Raw genomic sequence first — 27812 nt, forward strand, 5'->3', positions numbered from 1 at the left:
CCAATCATATCGTTGGCACGATTTGTCTTTCCGTTCCGTTTTTATTCAACTCTTATAAATGATTTTCATTCGCATTGCAATTTAGATAAAATCGCTCGCAGCACAAGCACATTTCCCCAAACTGCAGCAAAAAATGTATGTATGTTTATAAATTTCTGCCAATCTTTCAGGCGGCACTTCAGTGCGAGTGGGCGTGGCGGTCTGAATGAAATCGCTTTGTCACGTTTTAATCGCTTTTCAGATTAAAATAAACTCAAAAGTGCAGTGAGGATGTGAGTGCGAAAAGCTACAGAAATTGGAAATATATACTGCACGTGGGATTACGATATTCGGCGATAAGTAGGGTATTTTGAGGCTCCTTAACGCCCCGTGGGTGGTTTTACGGACATGGGTTGTTTTTCGTTTTTTCCTCTGTTTTGGAAATTTATTGCTTACCATCAAGGTGGCGGAGCATTGGCTGGTGGGCGCCACGGGGAGCAACTCGTTCGTGTTGGCACGTTAATTGAAATTCGTGGATCCCAGGTGGGGCATATTCATCCATCGACAAGGCGAACAGCGGTCCTGGGACAGCGGCCACAATTTATGCGGGCACTGATAAAAAATGAACGATATAATGGTGATGATTCTTAAATACAATATATTTAAGAAAAGAGGGATTTTCAAACCCGTTACTATCTTTAAATATAAAAATCATCAAAAACGCAAAAACAGCTAATTTGTTGCATGCATATCTCCATCTCCCTCGCACTCTCTTAGCTGAGTTACGGGTATCTGATATTCGAGGTCCTAGTACTTTATATTTTATCATGGTGTACCTACTACGTGAGCCGTGTGTGCATGTCCTGTCTGCCCCTGTGCGTTGCATGTTGCATGTAGCATGTTGCTCCTTGCGCATTCCTCGCTGCCTGTTGCCCACTTGGCCGCCAGTTCACCCATCACCTCACCCCCCGGCAACGTGTTGAATTACATAATTTAAAGTTCGCTCTGCAGCTGCATAATCCCGGTGGCTGGCTGCTCCACAAGTGTCACACACATGGCGCCCGGTCGTGGTCCTTTTATTAGATCAGTGGCCCACCGGCAGGACGAAGTTTACCCGACACGAACTTTTCTCGGGCACCAGGCACCGGGCACCGAACACCGCCTGGCCAAAGCCAAAGTTGGAAATTAAATTCCTTGCGTAAACACACTTTGCCCCTTTTTGGGGAGCAGAGGAAAGGGGCTAGGGCTAACCCTTGCATCGATATCCTGGTCGTATACGTAATATGCAAATGTAATCAGTGCCCACATTTTATGTTCCTGCGTGCATGGACGTGAGTGTGTGCTCCAGTTTTATGTGCGCCTGCCAGCGCAACTTTGTGCCCAAGAATTACCTGATCTAAGTGGGTTTCCAGGTATTTTTAGCTCGGGAACTAAAATAACAGCCGGTGATTTTAAATTGGCTAATGAAGTATACTCAAGGTTTTTCGATTTATTTACTCATGTTTTCTTGCTTCGGTATATTTATAAAATTAAATATATAGATGTGAAAAAGTTCAGCTATGAAAAGCATGAGAAAACTGATAATATTTATATTATTTAAAATTCTTAACGACATTGCCCCCAACTTTCTAAAAATTCCAATCTCCTAGAGAAAATAAATCAAATTAAATTCATTGGTAAATGCCAAAAAAATTTTTAACCGATTTCTGATTCTCAATCCTGTATATTCTTATCGTCTATAAATTAATATTTTTCAATACAAACCCTTAAACCCTGTAAACCCCTGTTGAATTCAAATAAATTCTAGAAACTATTTTTAAAATGCAATGTTCTTGAACGGGGGCAGGAAATCAGTTAGGGGACTTTCATTTTTTTCCAATTTTCCATTCGACATGTAAAATGAATTTTCCGCTGCTGACAGACCCATCGCGTCCTCACGGATATTTTTCCGCCTGCTCTAAATGAAAAACATCCGCATATGGAACTAGTTTGGCATCTGAACAACAATGGCATAAAAAATGCGGGGATATACCCCTGCTGGGTATTTTTGTCTAAGCGCGGCTGGCATTGTTTCCATTCGAGTGCCATCCTCCACATTTATTTCGAATCAATGCTGCACTCGCGGCTGTCAGCTTTAATCAATTCAACTCGCAGCGTCCATCAATAAGAATAATTTGCAGAGGAAAAGTTTGTAGTAGCACATTGTACTTTCTTGTATGCAGGTTTTAAAACTTAAACACTCCGTTAAATTTAAAAATGGATCAGAAGCTTGTAAGCCAATATTTCCTGTAAAGTTTTGCCAATTTCCATCTTTTTGTTGGCGTTTTTTATAGCCATGATGGAAAAAGTTTGCTTGAATACGGATTTCATGCTCTCATCTCGAACTGCAAAAAAATTCTATATGGAGGTGTGTGCATTTGTCGCCTTTTCAGTAATTGAATGCTTGGATTTAATTGGAACTGCACGCCCTGTTGATTTCACACACAAACTGAATGCATACACATTATTGACAGGACGCCGGGGTGGTTCGAGTTCAGCTCAGCCGCTCAGGTGCTTGACACCTACCACTACACATGCCCCCACACTGAGCAAAAAGAGGTCGACTAGTAAAAAAAAAAGTAAAAGTTTAGAGGTCTTAAAGTAAGATTTTTCGAGGAATATGTACGCATTTGATAATTAAATAGTGGAAAATCCTTATGGGTAAACAACAACAATGCCATAATATTGAAAGAATATGATAAAGTACTGAAATTTATGTTAATTAATTAATATTAATGATCACTAAAAGTTGTTCATTATTTTCTAAAACTGAGCTAGTACTTAGAAATAAAAAATAATAAGTCATATTTTTTCCTGAAGTTAATTAAGAGTACTTAGCAATTTCAGATAAAGATACATTTTTCATTTGTGATGCTGGTACCTTCCATGAATTTATAATAATATACCCAGATTGGCTTTCAGTGCTGCGGGTCTCTGCTCTAGGCCATCGGATCCGGTGCAAACCGAGCGTTGACTTATTCATATTGTGATGACTTGGCGCCACTTTTTTTGGCAGCTCACAATTCTTGCCAATAAAATATAAATGGAAAAACCTGGGGCACACCTACAGAGCATCGTACCATCTCGTACCTGAGGCCAACTCACCTGCCCGCCCTAATTGCCATGGCAGCTCGTTAGCTTCAAAGAGCCCGCGGCGGAGCAGGCTAATGGCAGAGCTAATACTAATGCTAAGACTAATACTAATGCCGATGCTAATGCCATTGGCCGATGGCTGGCCACTCGACCTGGCCCACACAGAATTGGCCAAGCGGCCAGGTAAACAACACGAAAAAATATTAAATGAACCGCAAAATTGTGCAGCTGGCCGAGCTGGGAGAAAAAAGAATACACGACTTCATAGGGAAAGAAGGGCGCTCGTCTGTGTGTCTGTGGGTGAAGGGCCCCCGATGAGAGGCTAAATATAAATTGGCATACTTGCACCCATTGACTCGGCCTTGGATTTGATCCTTGGGACTCGGCCGAACGCACCCGACACATTCATACATTTTTAAAGCCCAGTTCGGCTTTCCTCTGCCACTAAGCAGACCACTTTCAATTGCCAGTCCCCCTGTTTTCCTCTATATATATTTATTTGTATGTTGTGAGTGCCCCACGAAGCGCGTCCAGCCGCAATGTAATGGCCTTTGTCTGCCTCATCCACTCCTTCCCAGGATCCTGTCCCCCATTTGGGTCCTTTACTGCAGGCAGTTTGCATAGCAGCGGATGGAATAAAGAGCGTTGCCTACTTATGGGCTGAGCAGTCGCCGAACATAAATTGGCAGGCGAACGGCTGGGACTCTGCTAAAATCTATGAAAATTGTCAACAAAACGTTGACCAGGACACGCCCTCTCCAAGGAGAAGGTGTTTTGATTGGGGATTTGATTTAAGGATTTTATTGAGAAATGAAAAATGTACATTTCATACCCAAAAATAGGGTTTGAAAGTCATTTTTCAAAATAAAATCAGACAACTAATGATTCATTTTGAGTCACGATAACCTTTTTTAAATAAATATATGTATATATAAAATAATATTAATAAATTATTAATGGGTTAGAAATTGCAAAATGACTTAATCTTTAACCAAGTCCCATTTAAACAGGACCATCTCCAAACGAAACTGGCAGCAACATGGCAATCAGTAGCGCCCAGACAAACTTCCAGCCACCCACAGCCGAGAGGACCACCCACCCAATCATCGGTACTTCCCCGTCGCTCCCCAATCGACGCAATTTGTATTATGCGCCTCAGCGCCTTTGCACTTAATGCCTTATTTGTATTTAATCGCGGCTTCCGTTTCAGTGGCATTCCTACCATTTCTCCATCTGCCATCTCTGCCCACTCCTTTTCCCTTCCGAAGATCCCAGTCTTACTCAATGGGAGTTTGAGCGGGAAACTCGCAGACTGGGATACAGATATAAACGGAAAATGACACAATTTGCTGCTTTTTTGCCAGTCTCTCTGCCACTTTGCCCTCCCAATTACCAACTGCCGATGGCTGTGCCCGACATTCGTCAGTTGGATTCGCTTCTGGGGGGATATTTCGCCACTACTGACTGTGTACTGACTGTCGATTGCCCAATGGAGCCTGTCCGCCTTTGACCGGTTTTTGGGGCAGTAGTGCGACGGCAACTTAACTTGGCTTTAACTTCTCTTAAGTTGAAGTAGCTAGAACTAAAAAGTACTTTAAAAGTTTTTAAAGAAAATTTACGGCAAAGCAATATGAACTACAACTTTAAAAAATGTTGAATTCTAATTCAGTTGCTCTTTGCTTTTCTTCCATGAAAACCCTAAAGCAAACAAGGTCCTAAATCAGGCAAAAGATCCACTTGAGGCATACGAAAAGGTCCCTTCGTTAGTCGCCACCGGCAATTATTATGTGCGATAATGCCCGGATGACGCGACGAATTTGGCAAAGTTTTTCATACCGGTGGCCCGGAAGGTCCCCACTTGTTTGGGCAGTTTAAAGTTTTCGCATTAGCCGTATGACATTTACATTTACCGTGCCTCATGGCACGGAAATTAAGGCGGCCGCAGGACACAAAGGAGCGGTAGAGGCAGCCAAGAGCAGGAGGGCGGGCATCCGCCTTGCGGTATGCAATAAAAAGCAAATGTAACGCAAAATGTTATTACGCATACGCCATGTGTGCCGCTGTGTCACCGTCGTGCTGCCTTGTTTGTCTTTAAAGGTTTGCCGTCCGCGCACTGCTCGGTGTCTACACCGGAAAATATATTTATAATTAAGTTGTATAATTTATATTTAATTTCTATTAAATTAAGTTATAAAGAAAAACCTTATTGTGTGGTGTTTAAAACTAAGAGTTTTTAAGATCGAAATGTATTGTAAATTTTTTTGACGTAAAATCTTGTTTTTGGATAAAAACCAATATTTTTCTTTTACCTTTTTTGGTGTAATTTGGTCAAAAATGGTCCGAAACCTAAATAACGCACAGTTTTGCACAGCTGAAAAGGTATATAATTCATCGCAGTCATTTGCTAAATAATTTTAAAAACTAAAAAATGTTGAATTTTTTTATAAGGGCTAGTATTGTCGTTTTTTGCGAAAATGGGTCAAAAATAAAATTTTTTAGTCGTAAATGCCAATCAATAGGACATTTTATTACGAGTTCAGCAAGGCATGGCATTCCATAATGGGACCATTATTTTCATTGTTTCGTCCAAAATACTGATAATTTTTGTGCAGAAAATGAAGACCTTGGTTTTTTGGCAAAAACTGATTTTTTCATTGACCTTTTTTGGTGTAACTTGGTCAAAAATGGTCCGACGGCTATAAGACGCACTGTTTTGACCAGCTAACGAGCTAGATAATTGATTGCAGGCATTTTCTGACTAATTCTATAAACTTAAAATTTTCGCAAATTTTGACTTTTTTTTTTTACGAAAATGGGTCAAAATTAAAATTTTTTAGCCATGAATGCCAAGTGATGGGAAATTTTATTACGAGTTCAACAAGGTATGCCATTCCATTTCTGGACCACTACTTCTCTTGTTTCGCCCAAAATAATGAATATTTTTGGGTGAAAAAATAGAATGTTAGTTTTTGGACGAAAACCCGTTTTTTTTTGTACATTTTTGGCGTAACTTGGTCAAAAATGGTCCGAAGCCTGCAATACTCACTGTTTTGGTTAGCTAACTAGCTAAACAAAAAACCGCAGTCATTTCCTGTCTGATTCTAAAAACTTAAAATTTTCGTACATTTTTAATCTTTTTCAAAGAGGTAACATGGACTTTTTTGCGAAAATGGGTCAAAAATAAAACTTTTTAACTGTTAATGCCAATTTATTGGAGTTCAATTTAATTACGAGTTCATCAAGGTATATCATTCTGTGTTTGGACCACTACATTTATTATTTCGGCCAAAATAGTGATTTTTATTGGGTGGAAAATGGAAACTTTTGTTTTTTAGGCAAAACCCGATATTTTTCTTTGACCTTTTTGTGTGTGCACAAAACTGAACTAAAAATTGAATAAAATCGCAATTTTAGTTCTCTGGAGGTAAAAAGTTTATTTAGAATATTCTTTCTCTGCATGTGCGGTCCCGTCAGAATTCTTTCCCAGCCCCCTCCTTTGTGTCTGTCTGTGGCTTTGAGGTCGAGCAAAGAGCCGGAGCTCGTCCTGCCCTGAGCTTTTAAAATGCCATTGTTTGCAGCTGCGCTTGGCTACACCCGACCCCCGATGACCTTCCCGACCCGCTCCAGGCGTTTAACTTTAAGAGCAGATTTCGCTCTATATGTACCTTTCTTTTTTTGCCGCACATTTTTTATTATTTCACTGCAGTCCGCCTCGATCCGGTTGCCGGCTTCATTATGGCTTTCTAATTTATGTGGCTCAAAGTCAATTTTCCATTTGGGCCCGCTTTATGAGTTGGCCGCTGCCGCTGCCGCAGTGGGCGTGGCATTAAACCAATCTGTCGACATATGTTACTGGGGCCCTGATTGATGCGCTCCTCCGACGAGGCGGATGTGGCTGGGATTTCAATAAAGTTTTATGCCATTTCAACGACCCGAGGAGGAGGTAGAGGCAGAGGCCAGGGCCGAGTGAAACTTTCGAAACAATAAATCACCGATGACTGCGACGACAACCACGTATCCTCCTGTCTGCTGAGCCTGAACTTCTGTCTTCCAGCCTCTCTTAAGGCAGGAAAAGTGCGGAAAAGTACGAGAAAGAAATGGGGAAAGTATAAATAGAGAGTTGACTACGCAGACGAATACCCTGGGGAACGGGTGTCTGATACTTCTTCTCGTGCCAGTCGAGATGGACTCAAGGACGCCTTTGATGCACGAGCCATGATGGATTAGCTGGTGTCATCACCTTCCCGCGCCGAAAGTCTCTAATATTTGTGTTTATTGTGGGGATTATACTTGTGTAGAGCATGCTCTTGAAAAGTTCTGCTCGCCTCATCATTCAATCAATTCGGAGGGCTAACAAGTTTCACTCAATTTATTTGGAATAAACTTTTGTATTTTGTCACCTGTGTGGCGACATGTGTTCATAAAAGTCATACGAGTATATGATTATAATAAAACCCATGTTTTTTCCAGTTTATCGCAGTTATTTTGTGAAATATAAAATAAAGCATACATCTTGATGGTAAAAAGGTATATACAAATATTATTATATTTAAATATCTTCTGATTTATCCTCTTTCGAGAATTATGTTGCTATAAACCTCTCACGTACAGGGCATTTAAAAATTTCCCTTTTCACATCCGCGCTGCTTTTCACCTCCATGTGAGAAGACATTTCGGATTTGCTGGCAGCTTATTGCCCTTCATGGTGCAAAGTGGTATGCCGGGGTCCCGAATTGAGACACTCGGAGGCCCACACACATTAGGTTTCGCCCCAGGACCTTCGCACACACACACACACCATCCCATACTTGGAATTAACACCATAAATTTTGCAGCCTAAACTATGCCCGGCATGCTGCCTTTGCCATTGACTTTCCGGGGGGAGGGACAAGGAAAAGTGGGCAGCCAAGTTGTTTTTCCCATTTTGTTTCTTGTTTCTGTCGCCCTTGGTCCTGGTTTGTTTGTTCTTCGGCGTGTAGCCCTGCATTGCTGTTGCTTCCCCTGCCCTTGAAAAATGTGAGGGGGAAATCCAAGGAAAAGTGCTTCGGCTGGGAGCAGTTGAAAGTGGTTTCTGGCCGCCCGACCGCATTTATATAGCCGAAAGTTGCACCCGCAGCAGATTTCAAGTTTTTATCTGGGCCTGACAATGATGCCGAAGCGACTTTAGTTACACAGTTGAAGCCACAGACATTTTAGCCAAGTGGCTTAGTTGTTTGAGGCCGAGACTGAGCTGCTTTTAATTTATATGGCCAAAAAGGTTGACACGCAGCCAACAAAACGAAGCTCCGGCCGAGAAGAGTTCCTGGCCACCCAGTGTACAAAGTACAAAGAGGAGCCATAAATTTTCTTACTTAATCAGCAGGCGGTGGCTCTTTGAGTGGCGGTGGCGTATACGTAATGTGGACAACGGGGCGTATGAACGTATTTTTCTGCGCTTACTAGCAGGCGGTTTGGCCTGGACCTTGAGGTAATCATGAGGTGGCTGTCAGCGGCCAAAGGGCAACAATTACGTTGCATTGCAAAAAATAGTGTTTGCAAATAATACAATTCTAAACCAAAAAATGTATTGTAAGTTTAAGAACTGTTTAAGTAGTTTATTAAATACCAATTAGCTTTCAAAATTTTTCTGTTGAGTGCCTTTAAATTGTATACTATTAATATTTTATTTCTGAATTTTTTGAGTAGCTATTATAATTTTAAACACTTAAGATATAAGTTGTTCCTTTGAGTTTCCTGGAGTTTTATTAGATAATTTACAAAAGAACTGAAATATTTTTTCAGCAACTTTATTACCATCGCTATAAATATTTTATATCACAACTTTATTAGTTTGATTTTACAACAGTTTCCAACTTGTTCTTCAGAACATATTCAATGCTAGCACTTTAAGAATACACATCAAATTAAATTTTTAGTTAAGTGCAAATTTAAGTAACCTTATTATTTTTTCTCTGTAAAGAGATGAGGAAAGCTGCAGCAAGGGCAACTGGAGAACAATTAACTGCCCGCGCTTGTTCCCAATAATGCAAACTAATTTCAATGTCGCCCAAGGAGCAGACAAAGGGGCGTTATCCACATGGCAGACCCAATCCCAATGCCCATCCCAATCCAGCCCTGAACAATGTACAGCACGCATATAATTTTTCATTGAGCTGATGCGGATATAATCCCCGAGCAGCGAGCAAATGGAAAGCAGAAGCTGCAGCACAATGGCCCTTGGAATCCTACGCTGGCATCCGCCGGCTGCAGGATGATGTGTCCTATCTTGGCCATTAATGCTGATTATACGCTAGTGTCAGAGGGCTCGGACTGGGACTCGAACCCAGGCACAGACCCGAACCGGGAACAGTGGTCCATGGAGGAGCTGCAGTTGCCGCTGCAGCCACAATGCAATTTAGCTGCTTTAAGTGGCAAAAAGTTAGCTATTCGCAAATCGCTGGGGCAGGTGGCTGCGCCTCTACCGGGGGGTAATTATAATGTCATTAGCATGTTTAGTCCACAATCAGATTGGGTCGCGCTTTTCCCCTTGGGAGTCCGCTTAAATTGGCTGCGGCCGCGGTAATCCTGTCGAGCTCTCGTCCCTTTCGACGCTCCAGCGATTTCGCCTCGCTTTCCATGCAAATCCTAATAGAAACTTAAATGTTTATTTACGCAGCCAAGGCGGTCGAGTGGCCGGGCGTGGCCGTGGCCCCCTCCTAAACTATTTTGTCGCATTTTGCATATTGCAAATAGCCAAAGGACACCCTCGGTTAACCCATGCCAGCCCCGGTCCTCCGTTCCGCCGTCCTTTCGGGCCAAAGCAATTTCAACTTTCCATTCGAGGGGGGCAGCCTGCCCGACCCGCCTTTTTTCCGGCTCTATCCCCACATGAATTCCTGAAGCGGATTTCATTACTGAACGCAGGATCTCTGAATGCTGCTCTAATTTAAGCGACAGTCAGCAGAAAATTGTGCCAGGGTGTGGGGGTGCTTCAGGATAAGTTGGAAATTCCTCGGAACAGATGACTCATGTGTCATGCATGCTGTAAATTCAGAAAAGTTCTGCTGAATTTTGTATAAGATATGTGTCACATCTCATGAGTTATAACACGATTTGGCCAAATAACGTTTTTCAAATCTTTTAACATGGTTTTCTTACATCAAGTATATTTTTATTTGCTTTTACTTAGCTTTGGACTAGAAATTTAAATATTTGTACCCTAGATTCGACTGCTGGTGACTGTTTAGCTCTCCTGAAATTATCCCTCTGAGCTTATTAATTAAATGTCCGAAAAAGCTGCCTTCCACCTTGGGAATGTTTATTTAAGTGGACTCTGTCGGAAACTTGCCTGAAATTGAGTTTGCCAAAACAATTCCTCACTTCAGCTGCTTCCATTTGCCTTTCCATTTAACTTGGCCTGCACTCCTGGGCCAAATGCAGTGCACTGCCGACTGAGTCATGCGGCACTTCTAGCCGGCTTCCAATTGTTCGACTTCCTTTCGGCTTTCCAACACGCGCCGGGGCGTTTCCTTTTTGGCCATTTTTGCCATTTCCCCGCCTGGCAGTGACACAAATCGCTGGATACCTTCTGAGGAGCGCGACCTTTGTCTGAACTTCAAGGATCGCTATTTATTCGAACCGGAGCCAAGAATAAATGTTGGCAGACAGGAAGGAGAGCGGCAACTTATTTTCGTTTGCCAACGCATTGAAGTCTTCCACTCGATTTGCAGCCCAAGTTGGTCGGTTGGCAGAGCCAAAAACCGGGCCTGCTTGGCTGAAACTGGTGGGAAAGTTCCACCGCCCCCCGTAAGCTGTTTACCCTAACGCATCACTAAGCGCGCTGCACAAAAATAAATGTTCAAAAACTTGCAGGTGAACTTCGCTGGCCTTCGTCTCTCTCTCGTGCTGCCCTTTTGCCCCGTTTTAAAATTAGCAGGCGACAAACTGTTGATTCTGCCAGGGAAAATAATATAGCATAATAGGGGGGGAGGCGGGCGACAGTTTATTTATCGAGCGACCCTATCATGTCAGCCTTTCACACAAAAGCCTAACCAGATCCCGGGGCCATGGACCCATTCAACTTTACGCTAATGTCGCATGCTTTGATTACTGCGCCGTGAAATTTTATTGATTGGCCAGGCAGCCTCACATGAGCGCTGGAAACCAGTCCGTTCGGGTCTTGAGTCGGCGAACCCATCCCCAACGCCCCATTAGCATTAACATCCATTTCCCATATCCCACAACCCAGTGCCGGTGCCGGTGCCAGTGCCACATCCCACGTACCTGGCAAACCATCAGATTGAATGCACTCGCTGAGGCGAGCAATTCGAAGATGGCGAAATTTTATTCTGAGTTGAGCACTTTCGAGGGCTGCTTTTACACATGGCATTTGGGTATCTTGAATGCTAATTATATTCAAGATCTTCAAGGCGAATTTCGGGTACATTTACTTTTACTTCATAATCAAATAAAATTTATAACCAGTTAAAAAAAATATATCAATGCTAAAACTCATATTGCAATTTTATAATTTCAGTTGCTGATGATGGCTTCAATAAGACACACTTCTATTACATTTTTTATTAAAATAAAACAACGAACATTTCACACAAGGTATTGATTTTTAAAGGTATTTTTTTTAGTTATATTTTAAGTCCAGCAAAATATTGTTTATCCGCCTGGATTGTCACAATCGAAGCCACATAGGTTCAACGCCTCTTTTTCTGCCGTAAGTCCAAGCGTTCAATTTCACTTACGATGTCTTTCACAGCGGTTGCTTGTTTAAACGGAGGCAGTCAATTTACTAGCACTACAAAATGTATTTTAAAAATTAATACTTGTTTTAAAGAATTTAAAATAAATAAAAAAAATTTTTTCTTAATTACTAATTAATTTTATTTCGAAGAAAAAAGGATGAGGAAGATATTTTGAAGATTGGAAGGTATAAATAATTATTTAAGAATATTTAGAATATTAAAACAATCAATTTTCCTAAAATACCATTTATTTATAAAAGCTTACACATTTTTAAAGGAAGTTCTATTACCTTGACCACGAGTGTGGAAAGGTTATGGCACAACCTGTTTGTTCGAGAGTCTGAGCCTGAGATGATATTAACCGTGGCTGGGGGTCCGTTCCGGTGGTGAATGGTGTGCATGTCCTGTACGTCCTGTATGGGAGGTAGTTTTTATCTGGAGCCCCGCTTGACAGCTGGAGATTTCTCCCGCCCCCCATCCTGCGCTGATTGCTTACAATGTGCTCGGCCGGGCACCACGCCCACCTCCCGGCCGACTCCCGCTTCCATTTCGAATTTTTTACAAAAAAATGCGAAAATCCCTGTCGGAGCAAGCGTTGTCGCCGGCTTCGTCATCGCAGCTAAAATTGAATTGGAATTGCTTCAGCTCCACTGGCAGGCAAACGACAGGCAATCTGTTGAGTCGCCTCTGATTGAATGAGGGGGTCGGCACCAAGGTCGTCCTGGAGGTGTGGGCGTGGCAGTGGCCGGGGGCGTTGGGTGGCAGCGGGCAGCAGGAGAAATGCGGAACGAATGCGCGTAATGCGCTTGGATGGATGAATCCCGACCGAATGGCGTCCCGAGATACGAGTGCGATTTAATGATAACATGTTGTGCGGCAAGCCCCATCGTCATTATCTGTCATTTTCGGTAAATTTACGGGAACCATTGATCCGTGGAACGTCTTTCGCGGCGCTACGGCCTTGTGAAGGTTGTCGAACAGGGAGAAAGCAGTAATACTCGGATGCCCCATCATAGTTGTATCCAATTCAAAATATTTACCTTGGTAATTAGCAGACGAGAGCTAAAAATACGAAGCGAAAACAACTATATTAGGCAGTAGATATTTCTATTAGTCAATGATATCATATCAAAAGATTTTTAAATTCTATAAACATAAATGGTTTTAGTTCTTAACAACCTTTCTAAAATAATATTGTTATTGTTATATTTTATTCAATTTATTTGTTATGCTAGAATGTGGAGTCTTATTATTCTCAACATAAATATTAATGTATTATCATCTTACCTTATACCCTATATATACTGTACTTCCATTAGCAGTCTGTTTACAACGAATCAAAATCGAATTGGCCCAATTGTGATTCTAATTAGCGCAATTACGATAAAAGCGCGGCAAACATTTCTTTGCCGTCGATAAGCAGATTCCATATAAAGGCAGCAGTCGAGATAAAGAGAACATATGTACGCAAAGGTGTTGTTCTGTGAAAATCTGGGGAATTCGACTTGCGAGTGGGCGAATCAATTTTGTAAACAAAAAAAAACAAAGATACAAAGATACTGAGGAAATGCTAATTGGACGTTGCGCTCTCTAATTTGAAAGTGCGGTCAAGGCGCTCAGCTGTTTGGCGTTTATCAACACCGGTTTTGGTTTCTCTTGGTGTGCAGTGTAAGGGAGGGAGATGGGAAGAGAGTAATAAGGGTTGTCAAGTTAATACAGAGAATAAAATTAGTTTTTAAGGATTCATTATGTTACTGACAAAGTGCTTTATAGGACATAAAAACTTATAACTTTGCTAGAAGTATTATTTAAATGAGTAGTTTTTAAGAAAAACTTATAAGAAGTCAACAACAAGCGTATTTATCCCAAAATCCCTGCTTGCCCACCTGGCAACCCTGCGCTCGCTGGCGGCGCCGCTCTCGCTCTCTGCGCGCACACGTCATCAGCTGGGGCCAGCAACAACAACCTTCGTCAGCAGATGTATTTTTGAGTTGCATTAAGTTTCCCCAGCGAACTGCAGGCCGCAAAAGACAAATAAATAAACCAATTGGTGCCAAACATTCCGCGGCCACGCAACAGATATCAGCGGAGCAGCACGTGCCTCTCGGTCCGAAAATAACACACAACGGGGGGAGGGAAAATCGGACGCCTTTGACATTGAACAACATTCGCGGGTGCAAAAATAAATCTAGGAAATAAAACCCACACGAACAAAACGATATCAGCTGTTTGGCAAGTGCGTGCGGCGCGCGGCGGAAAAATTCATTATTAATTGTGCCATCGGCGAAGAGAGGTGCCTTTTGCCATTTCCCTCGGCGCATTTTCCACATTCCCCTCCGCGGCGGCGAGTCGATTTTTCCGGCCAGCGAAAACTGGAACTTGCAAACATATCATCGTCAGGCATTTATTCAAGTGTTGCGGTTGTGTAACCAGAAACCAGAGTCCGGCAAAATGAGCAACGTCGCTACGAGCAGTGTCCAGGAGGCGCCCAAAAAGGCGGTGGCCTCCAATGCCATCAAGTTTCTGTTCGGCGGCCTCTCGGGAATGGGGGCCACCATGGTGGTGCAGCCCTTGGACTTGGTAAGATACACCTAAGAAGTAACATCATCACATAAATCTCACTGGAACCCTGTGCATTCTGATCTCCAGGTGAAGACCCGCATGCAAATCTCGGGCGCTGGCAGCGGGAAGAAGGAGTACCGCAGCTCGCTGCACTGCATCCAGACCATTGTTAGCAAGGAGGGACCTTTGGCCCTGTACCAGGGCATTGGAGCAGCTCTGCTGAGGCAGGCCACCTACACCACCGGGAGATTGGGCATGTACACTTACCTGAACGATCTGTTCCGCGAGCGTTTCCAGAGGGCGCCCGGCATCACGGACAGCATGGCCATGGGCACCATCGCTGGAGCCTGCGGCGCCTTCATAGGCACCCCCGCGGAGGTGGCTCTGGTACGCATGACCTCCGATGGCCGGTTACCCGTGGCCGAGAGGAGGAACTACACCAATGTGGCCAACGCCCTGGCCAGGATCACCAAGGAGGAGGGCATCACCGCTCTTTGGAGGGGCAGCCTGCCCACTGTGGGTCGCGCCATGGTGGTGAACATGACCCAGCTGGCCAGTTACTCCCAGTTCAAGACCTACTTCCGCAATGGACCGCTCAAGATGGAGGAGGGCATCAAGCTGCACTTCTGCGCCAGCATGCTGAGTGGCCTGCTGACCACCATCACCTCCATGCCGCTGGACATTGCCAAGACCCGTATCCAGAACATGAAGACGGTGAACGGCAAGCCGGAGTACCGCGGCACCGCCGATGTCCTGCTGCGGGTGGCCCGCCAGGAGGGAGTCTTCGCCCTGTGGAAGGGATTCACGCCCTACTACTGCCGCCTCGGTCCGCACACCGTGCTGACCTTCATCCTGCTGGAGCAGCTCAACCAAGGCTACAACAAGTACGTCCTGGGCGTGGACAAGAGCACTGGCCTGTAAAATGTGTATAGGGATGTATCCCAATACCATATGGAACGATCTGCGAACGATGAACCAGCGTGTATATACAACGTTAAGTTTAAACAAAAACATAGGGCATTTAAATGTCGGCAATTCCGGGACAATATTACATTATAACGATTAGCTTGAATGTTGAACAGTTTTTTGTAGCGCCATAAGTATAAAGTGGATTCTCAATAAAGCAAAAATGTTATAACCAACCTGTCAGTTTCGACTTGAGTTATGGGAAAACTTCAGAAGAGCTGTCATAAAAGGGAAGTAAAGGTATATAAATTATGATATTGTTTTTGGGAATATCTGACTTATATATATTTTTTCTTAAATCATAAGTGGTAACCCAGATTAGGTGGTGTTATTTTTAGAGGTTCAGCTCTATATCGCATGCGTCTGGCTTTTCAACCGCTATCTAGTCTTCAAAGTCACGTCCCAGTTTGCGGATGGTTCGTCATGAGTGTGAAGTGGGTGTTGTCGCCCCGCCCATATGTTGTTATTGCAAATTAATTATGTGCCGTGTGTCTATGCGGAAGACACCTCCTCCCCATACACACCCTGCCCTTCGCTCAGCTACTGTTTGCTAATTCCCCCGATAAGCCTTATCACTGGCTCATTTTCCCGTTCCTCGTTTGCCCGTGCAAAGTATAAATCCCGACGATAAACTCCGGGGCTGAAGACTGCATATTTGCTTTCCGAGCCCCCTGCCATCGACAGATTTCGCTTTCATTGATAAGGAAAAACATGCTGATAACCTTTGTTCAACTTGTAGTTTAATAAACAGTGCTGCCATAAAGTTAGCGTTCGGATTGTTTTCCTGTATGGCAGCCATATACCTATATACCTTTGCTTTTCATTTCGCTGTTGATTGGTTCAGCCTTATGACAGTCGATAATTGGATTATTTAATTTGTTTCATTTGATGAATTCCTGCAGTCGGTCAAAGGAGTCCAGAGGCAGACCACAAAAAGCTTATTTTAAATTTGTTTGCCTACCAACCGCTCGGTTTTTTTGTGTGGTGAATTTTTATTTATTACAAACTGGCCATAAAAATCCTCGCGAGAATTTATTTAAAAAGTTTTTTATTATGCCATAAGTTTGTTAACTGGAGCGTTACAGTTTTCGTGTGGCGGAAGTGGGTTTTCGCCGGCCGGGGCTTCGAGGGGGTTATAATAAGTGAGAATTACCCCGAAGAAGCCAGGGGCAAGAATCGCATATTAAATTCATTTTATTTGGCTTTGGTGGATGTGGGGGCCACGGGCTGAGAAATAGTATTTGGGTAATAAAATATTTTCAGCTTGGCCGGCAGTTAACCGCCTCCCCGTCCACTGCCTTTCCCCTCCAGCTGGTACAACAAATCAAAAGTTTATCTCGTAAATAAATGAGCAAAATCTTACTTGACCACGGGGCCCAAAGTTTGCTTATATTAAAAAATTATCCTGCACTGGCTCACAAAAAGCTAAGCTTGCCACTTGGAGATACTTTCTTGGCCCCGAGTTTCTCCGACAAAGTTTAAGCTGAAGCAGGCTAAAGATTCTAAGGGATATTAGTTATCCTTTGGATGCTGTACTTTGGGGTAATTAAAGGCAACTGAGGGGAAGAAAGGTAAGTGGCTTCATTAGGGGAAAATAACTTGCTTTGGGCCACATTCGATTTATGGTTAGGGAGGGAAGTTTTTGAGGTTTAAAAAGAGCGGAAGTTGTTTCACAAATTTTATTATATTAAATAAGAAAAGAGGATTTCAACTATATTTTTAAAATTATTTTAATTCTTAAACTTTTAATATGATTTAAAAAAATTTCTGCCTATGAACGATGATCCGGTGATTTGCCAAGATTGAAGGATTCTCTCGTTGGGAATTCGGCACCCAGTGAGCTTAAACCAACCACAAATGTCAGCGCCTATTTAACATGCAATTTTTAATTAACACTCAAAACATCAGGCTGTCGAAAAGGAAAACAGAGCGGGAAACAGGCGAGGACCGTGTAAATGTAATTAATTCAATGTCCCACACGAACAGCCAGGCCAATTCATCCATAACCACCGGATCCCCGTCCACCCAGCCACCCACTTCCGCCCACCCACACATTCAAACGAACTTCAATTAGAGGCCGATACAGAGACCCATCGACAGGCTATCTCTGCCTCCGCTGCTGGCCTGTGGAAAATCGCTCCGATTTTCGTGGAATTCTTTACCACGGCCGCAGCTGCGACCATTTGCAATACCCTGTAGAAGGACGGGTCAAGGCCAGTCAATAAAATATTTTGCCGCATTAGGACGTATTTTAAAATTTAATTGTGTTCTATGATTTTTACGTTTTCCGACTAAGTCCTTTCATTAGGCGCTTCAACTTATTTATCCCGGTAAAACCAAAATTTAATTACATAATTCGTAACCAGCAAACATAAAATGGTTGCACAAAATATTTCCTGTAAAGTATATTTCATTTGCTATGGGATTTGCTTTCTATATTGAAAGATTTTATTTTCTTACAAGTCTAACAAAAATATTGAATAAAGTCATATCTGAGGTTTAAAGGAAATAAAAGCAGTCATTTCTTAAGAGCAACCTCTAACTTGCTATAAAGAGTTTATTGGTCAGTAAAGGTCACCATAAAAATGAAGAACAAGCCAGGCCATAAAAAATACTGTTCACATAAATTATTTATGAGATCTGGTTTGGAACTAAAAACTTGAAGAAGGAATATATTTAAAATTAATAAGTTATATTCCGACATAATACTGTTATTTTTTAATTCAATCATAGTTTTAAATTAATAAAAGTCTGAGATACAAATTAAAATACATTTCAGGGTATAAAGTGGTAACAGAAAGCAATCACATTTCCGACAAAGGCGTGTTTTATTTTTCGAAATTTGGCCCGATTGATTTTGGTATTAATGCGTTTTCCACCGCCCAAGGGAGCTCCCCCATCGATCTGGGTAGCGGCTGGCTGAAGGGGAGTGGGTGCAGTGGCTGTGGGATTGGCGGTGGAATTGGATTTGGGATCGGGAGGCGCCACTCCGATGTGGCCAACAGGCACAGCGGGCGGGGCTCTCTCCCGTGGTCATGGCTCATAATTCAGCGTTTTCAGTTAACTGGTTGGTTTGCACTTGGTTTTGGCCCGGTTTGGCTTTGGCTTTTGGTCTAGTTTGCCGGCCATTTGGCGCTCGTATTGTTTTTCCTCTGCTCTTTAGTTACGCTAATTGCAATACGATGCTGCGTGGAGTGGAGTGGATATCTCGGCCCGAGGCGTCAAACTAATTGCTTCTGCAAAAAACATTTGAAGCGCGCAACTTTTTCAATTTATCTATTTAGCGATGTGCGGCCCGCGCTCGTCCTCTGGCGAATATTTGCAGACAATGTCCCCCCACTTGAGTGTTCTGTTACATGGACGGGGATTTATCATAAGCAAGGACAATGCCAATGCACTTTCGGTTGGCTGCACGGGGAAAAAAGGGGTCTAATATGTTATATAAAATATATTTGTTAACTAATTGTATCTGTAATTTAATTGAGAAATATATAGAAAACATGTTAGTTTTATTAGCACTTTTTTAGGAAATATATCTTTATTTAAAATACTGGATTTAAAAGATTCAAGGAGTTATTTAATAATATTCATATCTCCTGGAATCCTGGTAGAAAATAAATGTGTTCTAATCATTGAAAATATATTAAAATTATTGGTGAACAAAATCTTAAATATCTTCCAACACAAGCATTCTGGGAGATTCCCATCGGCAAATGTACAAGTTATTTGTATTTTCCCCATAACATTAATAACCAATAAATTGATACAGAAATGCAGGCAACATTTCTTCCCCAGAATAACCACTGGATAAAGAAATTCCGTTCTTGTTGTAAATCAATTCCATAACTTGTTAAATAAATTCAACAAAATGCAGTAGGAAGTGGTCTGCGTCCTACGGACATTACAGCTGAGTTTATTTCTGTGTGCAGGTCCTGCAGCGAGGGGACAACGAGGAGAGGGGGCGGCAAAGCAGCGACAACGGAAACGGAAATGCAGAACAACTGCTCGCTGTGTTCGAGCGCTGTTTCTGTTTTTTCCCCTGGCTGTTTGCTGCGTCGCCAACCCGAATTTCCTCTGCAACTTCCGTTTTCCCCATTAGGCGTGTACATAGAAACGACGTTGAACCAGCGCTCGAGATTTACCCAACTAGAAGGCAGACAAGTAGCGCTCATCGCACGCAGAACTTTGCTGTCGGTTGAAAGTTTTTAAATTGATTAGTTTGTAGCCATCGTAGGAGGCTTTTCAGGGCTCCCCTGGAACTGGTACTGGAACTGCATCCTGGCATCCTCTGGTTTCACTCTTTTCCCTCCAGTGCCGGCCCACCGACATTAGCCAAGTGGCTGCATTTCAATTAGCCCGGCCCAGCAAACATGTTTATAGAGGGGTTTTGGAGGCCGGGGGAGTGGCAATCTGGACCTCAAAGTTTGCCGAGACTTTCAGCTCCTTGTCGGCTCAATTGAATGCACTAAAACCTCTCGAAAGCGTTGTTTTTCCTTCGCGGTGTTTAAGGCATTTTCAGGGACACAGTAGCTGCCAGTTTAAACGAATTTTTATTTGTAGACACATTTATGAAATATTTTTTATATTTTATTAGAAATGGCTTAAATTTTCAAATTGTCAACATCTTAAAATATTTTTTAAAATGAAAAAAAAAAATAAATTCATTCTTTTCGCATATGGCCAATCCTATCTGTTTTTCAAGCAGGCCCTTAAGTACTATAAGTTGCTGATTTCCTCAAGGATCACACAAAACCAACTCTTTTGCCGCTTGCTTAGATAATTCTTGAAGTGGTTTCGGGAGGTTAAGCTGGGAAGGAAGCCTTTTAATGTATGGGTCCCCTTTACTTTATCAAGTATCCGCCCCGTTCGCAAGTTTTCCGCAGGATTCCCCGAGCTCTCCTTTGTTTTGACGTGTCCTGTCATTTGTGGTGACTTCTTTCCAGGGGTTTCCGTTTGCCTTTTGTATGAGTTCTTGCAGTTATTTAGTGAAAATTGTCATTTGTCAAGTTAGGGCGCTCAGCCACGCCTCCGTAACCCAGAAACCTCAAAATATATGCTTCCTGTTGGGTGGCAAAAAAATAAAAATAAGATGAAAAAAAACAAGCAAACTCGGAACGAACTTTTCTATTGACTGGCAAAAAGTTTTCAACATGCTCAGCTTTTATTAATGCGCTCTCAAGACCTTGCACACACTCTTATTTATCTAAAAATCCCAGTTACCTCGCCCATTTCCCCCCGTCCAGTTTTCCCCCACTTTCGCCCCGCAGAACTTTCCCTTGTTTCAACTTTCGCTTTGATTTTGCACTCGCTCTCAGTAAATTGGCTCACGGAAAGTTGCAGATGAACAGCGTTGATGGGTGGAGGGATTTTCCACCGTTTTCGAAAGCAATTTTTAATTCAGTCTTTCTTTTTATTCCGCTTGATTCCATTTAACAGTCGCGCTTATGTAGAATGCATTTTAATTTATTTAATTGAATTCAATTTGTTACAAATTGCCAACGAGTGCGCACACATTTTTGTCGCTCGCGGGATTTATTGAAGCATAAAATTTAAGACTTGTAATTTAGTGTGGAAGCGGGGAGTTTTACGACCCAGCGGGAAATGGGGGCGTGGCGGCGGGGAAAATCGACAACTACCAGTGTCAATGTCGATGTTAAGCGTGCGGCTCATCATCCCGGCTGTCCTTGTTGTCCTCGCTGTGTGTTTGTTGGCACAGGACATGTTTGGTACGTGTGAATGCCGCTGAAGGCCAACTGCACCAGCGGGGGGCTCCCACAGAGGCAGCCAGAGGAGCGGCCCAGCGGTCCGCAAAAGCGAAAGCGCGCAACTCATGTTTTCCCGCTGCCGGGACACGCCCCCCTCCTTCCGCCCACCGACCCGCGGCCCCCTTTGCGCCAGCCTCTGCCTTTTGGCCAACTGAATGAGCCTGTAATTTGTACTTGCATTCATGAACAGCAGCCAGCTCTCCAACTCGCCTTTTTTACACTGGAAAATAAATCAAAGAAATCTATTTTAAGGTAAAGAATAAAAAATCAAAAACAAAACTCTTTTTTATAATATTATTTTTTTTTATATTCAAGGATTAAATTAAATAAATATTGTATATTATTAAATACAAAATATTAACTTCCATTTTCTCATCTATATGTTAATCTTAAAGACATCTAAATATAAAGATCCATTTTCTCATCCATATGCTTAACTCAAAAGTATATGTTAAATATAAAGATCAATTTTCTCATCCATATGTCTAATACTAGGACTTTAAACCTAATGTATCTTAGAATTTGTCTGTTACTTTAGTTTGACAGATTCTTCAATAGATAGGATAGAAAAAACGAAAAATAAATTTAAGCAATTAAGAAATGGGCACTTAAAATTAGAGATATCAAGAAATACATCAATATATTTATATTACTAGTTTTTTAATGGATAGTACACTTTTGATTAAGTAAAAATAAATTAAAGTGGTTCTTCATGATAGATACATAATGTAGCTCATAAGGAATAATGATTAAAAATCCAACTCCTATTTTTCTCAGTGCACGTCTGCGTGAGTGCGTGAAGTTATTTAACATATACCCTCGGAAAGAGCGGCGAAAGAATGTGCGAGGCATGTGGAGGCAATGCGAAGGCCAAAGCACTGGAAGTCGCCGTCGTCGTCGCCGCTGCCGTCGCCTGTCAAGGTCAGCCCAAGGATAACGCAAATTTACGTGCTGCCCTCAAACTTCGACACTTTAGAGGGGCGCCTGTTGTGATGTGTTGTGCTTTTCTTGTTTTTTTTTGTTCCCTGGCCTCTGTGATATTTCATCCTTTTGTTTCGCTCCACTCACACATGCACACACGAGTCACGATGAGTCCTCGGTGTGTTTTATTCAATTTTTTATTCCGCACAAAGGGAAAAGGATATGAGGGCGTCGACTGGAGCAGGAAATTGCTTGGTTTATGCTCGCCCCCCGATGTCGGCGATAATCCACTGATGTCATTTGGCCGCTTCAATGCATATCCTTCGGATACTCCGCATCCTTCGGCTCCTTGTGCCAACTAAACTTCATATCTCTATCGACAGCTTGGAGTTTGCACATATCATTTTTTCGGGGCTCTTCGTTTGTTTGTCTTGGCCGGGGAAATTGTTCACGCATCCGGAATTGGGCAGGGCAAATTCACGCTTCAATTGCAAATTCCCCTGTTTGGGCGCCATTAGATATTTAGAACAATGTGTTGCCATCACAGCCGTCGGGACACAGGGGCCAGCGGACTCCAATAGCAATAACCCATCCGATGTGAGAAGGACCTCCCACGCCCGCCCGAAAGTGTGAACCTTTGGCATTGACACGTCGTCGAGGGTTTTTACAGTTTTTCAAAGCAGTTGGTGGTCGCTATAGGGGATATTTCGAAGGACCAAAAAGTATTTATTTAATATATTCATTTATAAGATATATGAATGAATTTATGCAATATGAGTGATAATCTTTTTTTAAAGAGTTTATTTAATATACAGATTTTTTACAGTTTAAATTAATGATATTACTGGTTTGCAATTAATTTCTAAAATATAATATTAATTTTAAATAATAGTAGCTTGCAAAAAACAAATACGGTAAGTTATTTATATAATATAACATAAAAACCTTTCTATTGCTTTACCGAATCCTTTCTGTAACTATGTTTTTCCCCGAGGACTGCTCTTTTTCGGCTCCCAAATAGCAACGACTTATGTCGAAGGACATTGTCATTGCCGCTCACACATATTTATAAACGGTTAAATATAAACGCACAATGGCAAATTGGCGGAGGACCTGTCACACCCACCCGCGGATCCTACGAAAATAGCTGGGGCATTGTGTAGAGATATGGAAAATCGAACCGAGAACGCGGAGCACAATGAAGCTGCGCTTGAATTGCCACATCAGGTGGGCCTGGGCCTCTTTACTTCCCGGGGAGGGAGTGGGTCCTCCGCTGGGTTCAGTTCATTGGTTCCGACTTGCTGTTTGTTTTATTTCCAGACGCGCTTTAATGTCGTTTATATTTATACAAGGCGAGTGCAAGTGCGAGTGCCTATCGGTGCCCCGAAAACCCGATGCCATATAAAACCAACCGAAAGTCGCCGGTTTCTGAATCGCAACACAATGAAAGGGTCGTCCGGTCGCCTTTTTACAACAGGAAGGGAACGGCGCCCTTTACGACAAAAGGCAGTCAGCCCGGCAGCCATCCATCTCGTCATCCTCGAGCCGTTTTTCCTTGAACTTCCCCGCCGTCCCTGCTCCATTCGCTTTTCCGGACTGCGCCTGGCCGCAGTTCATCAATTTATTTAGCATTTTTATGTCGCTCTGGCCCGGCAGAATTGCTTAGAGCGGCTATATTGATTTCATTGGCGGCTTTTAAGGGCCAATAAAGACAAAGGCAGCCCACTAATTTCACCCTGCATATTCAAGAGGAGCTCCCCGATTCTCGCTTACCAAAGGATTTGCATTAATAATTCATGTTTTCAATGCACGTTACGGCATATTTTTTATTAAAGCAACGTTTTCCGCAGCCCGAAAAAATGGTAAAACACACACTCCACAAAAAATCGGAAAAAGAAAAAGTAATCACGGTGCGGAGGCAACTTTTTACGGCTCTTACTGCTCTTGGCAAATTTGAACACAACATTGTGACTTTTTAGCCTTTGCGGTTTTCCGATGTGGTAGTAAGTGAGTTTTGATTTCATTATGGCGTTCATTTGTCGCCATGTTTTACATCGATTTTATGATGGTATTTCTGCTCGTTTAATGAGGGTTTTTAGATTCATGGGCTGGCATTCGAGGATATGTATTTCGAAGGCTGGTCCGGAAATTAAAACTAATTTTATTATGGAATTGTCATGTAATAATATCTGTAGAATCTGTATTGGAGTATGCCATTGTTAATGAAAAAAGGAAAAGTAATTAGTAAGGGTTAAAAAAAACCGGATTTTATTTATCTATACGCAGGAGCTCGGTATCTATACAATTTTAGTTGAGTGGGTAATGTACTATATAATTCTAGAACATGTGTAAATAATTAAAAAAAGAAAAAATAATAGGGTCAGGTTGAGTAAATCTGGATTTTGAAAATACATAGATAGGGTTCTATTACCGATAGATTGATATCTCTAGAATAATGTGCCGGCACAACAAACGAACCCAAATACTCATTATCTTATAAACAATGTAATTAAAGTTGCTGGCCAAAAGACTAGACATTATTATTCCCGTGTAATTAAAGGCATTATAAGTCGGCGAGGCGGAAATGCCAGACAGCGATTTTGTAATTGCGTGTGTGTCTGTGTGTGGGAGGCAGCCACATACAAAAGACGCAACCATAAATAGAATCCGATTCCAGAACATAAGCTTCCAGCAATAATCCAAACAACCGAATAAAATCCCCCCTTTCCCAGCCGTTCCTCCGGAGACGCGAATTTGACTTTGCCCAGCAACAAAGTCATCAAAACAATGATTGCAATACATATTTGGGGCAACACAATTTCGCCACCATGGCTGGCTGAAGGATCTGGCGGAAGGAAGCAGGACGAAGTGGCAGGACCTGAATAGAGCAGCGAACTCCAGTCGAAATGCCACAAAATACAAACCCGAAACGTGGGAGACAAACACGCAGTTCGGTTCATTAACCAAACCCAACAAAAGGAGCAGAAAGGACGAGATAGTCGAGGAACGGAGTGGGAGAAATACTAGTAGCTAACGGAAACAAAATTACCAGCGAGCAAATAAAATGTCGTCGAGGGTTTGACGCAGCCTTCAACTCCAGTGATAAGCTGAGGGGGTGGAAGGGGACTCAAGGGGGTATCGAGGGGCAAGGACCTCCCCGAAGGATGAGCCCTGGTCGCAGCTTATTGTGTGCAGCTTGCAACGTTTCCTCGTTTTATTAGTTCCGCGCTTATCCACCATTTTGGCAGTCGTTACTCGGCTGATTACGGGCGAGGACAAGCTGCATCCACAACTGCGGATGTGCCGTATATTTACTACATAAAACATCTGGAGAATGGAGCGGGAGCTGTAGCTGTATCTATATCTGTATCTGGAGCGTTGATGTCCTGTAACCATCTTTCTACATTTTTACAACGCCCGCACAACAAAGTTCTGCGGGCAATCGAAGGTGTGGAAGTCGCAGATTGCCAGCTGAAACTAAACTGCAGCACTGGAAAAAATAAATTTGAGGAAATATTAAAAATTAAATATAATATTTTATAAAATAAAGTAAACATATTTTAAATAGTGGAAAAGTAACGATTGTAAATGGGTTACAAAATGGTATATCTTGTTTGCTACATTTAAAATTTGTTCAAGTTCCTATGACACTTCTTTTTTGACTAAGAAATGGTAATATGACCTAATATATCAATTTGGTAACATAAATCTTCCTTTCTCGAGGTTGCTCATGAAGATAAATGCATTCAGTAGTTAAAAAACTAGTGTCCTAAGGCCATAGAAGGTGAAATGGAATATATATTGGTCATCTATCTATAATATTTTGTATCCTAAACGTTTCTTTATAAACGTGATCTAAAATATTAAAGTGAACGTATTTTTAGTCATTCGTAGTTCAATCCTTTAAAATATTTCCTTTTTCTCAGTGACTTTTATGGTGTTGCACAGTGCCTTGTGCTTTGTAGCTGTATCTCCATCTGCTAGCCCCCATCTCCATTTGTATCTCTGGGTTCAACTGTGGGTCATTAGTGCGCTGGAGCTGCGTAGTTTTGCCCCGGTTTGCTCTGCTGGTTTCTTGTTCATTTTCTCATTAGTGAGTCAATACACGCAGCACGTTTTGTCCCCACATTGTTACTTCGGACACTTTCGCCAGGGGATGATGAGGTTGCTATCCTTTCTGCTGGCAGGACACAAGGATCCAAGGTTCCAAGGAGCCAAGAAGTGTGAAAAAAAAAAGGAAAAATCAGACACACATGCAGCTGCCCCGGAGAGTTGTTTAAGATGCGTTGCATCGCACTTTCGCACTTTGCTGACTGCAACTCTTGCAGCTCTTGCAGCTGTCTTTCCATCTTGGCCATATCCCTTTTTTCCCACTGACTGGCTGACTGACATACTTACCCTCCTGAACCTCCTGGAGGGGCAAAGGGTTTGAGGGTTGCAGGGCCATGATCCGAAAATGTAAAGTGTAAACTTTCTGCCAGTTGTTTGCTGAACTGCCACTGCACTTTGTCTTCTTGCTTGGCTGGCCATCAGCCATCAAGTGTGGCAACTCATGGCATTTCCAGTGCCTGAAAGCCATTCCCCCATCCCGAAAGACCGCAAATCCGCAAGGATTCCCTTACTGCCCCGGCTGAAATTTAAATAAGACCAAGTCATCGTCGAGAGTTCTTTCTTAGTTGTCGCTTTTTAATCTCCTTGCGTAGTTGTATGTGGTAGATACAGTTACAGTATAGTACACTCAATATATAAATCTAACTTTTGCAGTTTGCAGCTTAGCCTAAGATGCGTGGCAATCAATTGAGTTTGTCTTTCGGCTCTTCATCTTGTTTTGATTTTTGTTTTTCCTACCAATGCTGCCCGGGAGCTTGGGGATAATGCTTAAGGATAATGCATTTACATGTACACTTAGGACTAGACATGCATGCACACCGATAGACAGACACAACGAGGACTCTATGAGCTATGTATGTCACTTATGCGCTACCATATTCAATATTAATAATTGCCATTTGTTTGCTCTTCCCGCTGCCTTTGTCTTCCATCCCGACTTGGCCTTCCATCATTTTCCATTTCGCTTTGTTTGTTTTGAAAACAATGAGCAACGTTTTTCCATTCGCCCCAAAGGACGCCCCATGATTTGTTCCTACTCATCCACCAAACTGACGTCTCGCCATTGTTATTAGTTTTCCTCAACAGTTTTTTGCTCCATCCAAAATCCCATTCTTACATCCTCGATTTGTTTGCCGTTTTCCAGGGCCTTGTGGGCGGGGGAAATCAATCCTAATTGCACACATTAATTATTGCAAAATCGGAATCGGATGAGCTTAGCCATCATAAGCATACATGTAATAGTACAGAATGGGGGGCGAAACCCTTTGAAGGATTAATTCATTAAGCTGCCACAATCAATTCGCCGAGTTTCGGCTGTGTGTGAAGCACATTTAACATTCACTCTATGTGTATTCTTGCTAGAAGGTTCAAAGAACGCATCGAAGGATGGACAAAGGGTAATTATCTAAACAATTTGCAAGTGCTTCTTCTGTGATTTTGTACTTGAGACCACTGCGAGCTGGTTCTGAAGCCTGTTTGCCTGATTGTTCGAGTCCTTACTGAGGCTATGTTTAGTCGGTATAAATTCATATTGCACCCGTAGAGTTAATTCCAGTTGATAACAAACAAGTATAGAGTAACAGAAAGCTAGCTTGAGCGAGTTGGGGGAGTCGAAGATAAGCTATATACAGTTTCGCGTAAT

The 27812-nt window shown here is 42.4% G+C and overlaps 2 protein-coding genes and 1 long non-coding RNA gene across 4 annotated transcripts in view; 2 read left to right on the forward strand and 1 right to left on the reverse strand.

Moving 5' to 3' along the window:
- The window catches only part of LOC108026284 (protein phosphatase 1B), a 28076-nt gene extending 16105 nt beyond the window's left edge, over nt 1–11971 (forward strand). For both annotated transcript variants that reach the window (XM_044090846.2, XM_044090845.2), the window contains exon 7: nt 11627–11971. The gene's annotated coding sequence lies outside the window, so the exon portion shown is untranslated. The remainder of the gene's footprint in view (nt 1–11626) is intronic.
- On the reverse strand, nt 11707–13705 carry LOC122817762 (uncharacterized). The gene is made up of 3 exons (XR_006367328.2): nt 13134–13705; nt 12137–12908; nt 11707–11899 (listed from the first exon to the last, which is right to left on the reverse strand). It is a non-coding gene; the product is annotated as an uncharacterized LOC122817762 (long non-coding RNA).
- Nucleotides 13706–13807: 102 nt separating this feature from the next.
- Nucleotides 13808–15550, forward strand: LOC108026437 (mitochondrial 2-oxoglutarate/malate carrier protein). The gene is made up of 2 exons (XM_017097374.3): nt 13808–14426; nt 14496–15550. The coding sequence occupies exons 1-2, from the start codon at nt 14298–14300 to the stop codon at nt 15327–15329; spliced, it is 963 nt and encodes a 320-aa protein (XP_016952863.1). The 5' UTR covers nt 13808–14297; the 3' UTR covers nt 15330–15550.
- The last annotated feature ends 12262 nt before the right edge of the window (nt 15551–27812 follow it).

This window comes from Drosophila biarmipes, chromosome 3R (genome assembly GCF_025231255.1).
Source record: "Drosophila biarmipes strain raj3 chromosome 3R, RU_DBia_V1.1, whole genome shotgun sequence".
Classification (NCBI taxonomy): Eukaryota; Metazoa; Arthropoda; class Insecta; order Diptera; family Drosophilidae; genus Drosophila; species Drosophila biarmipes.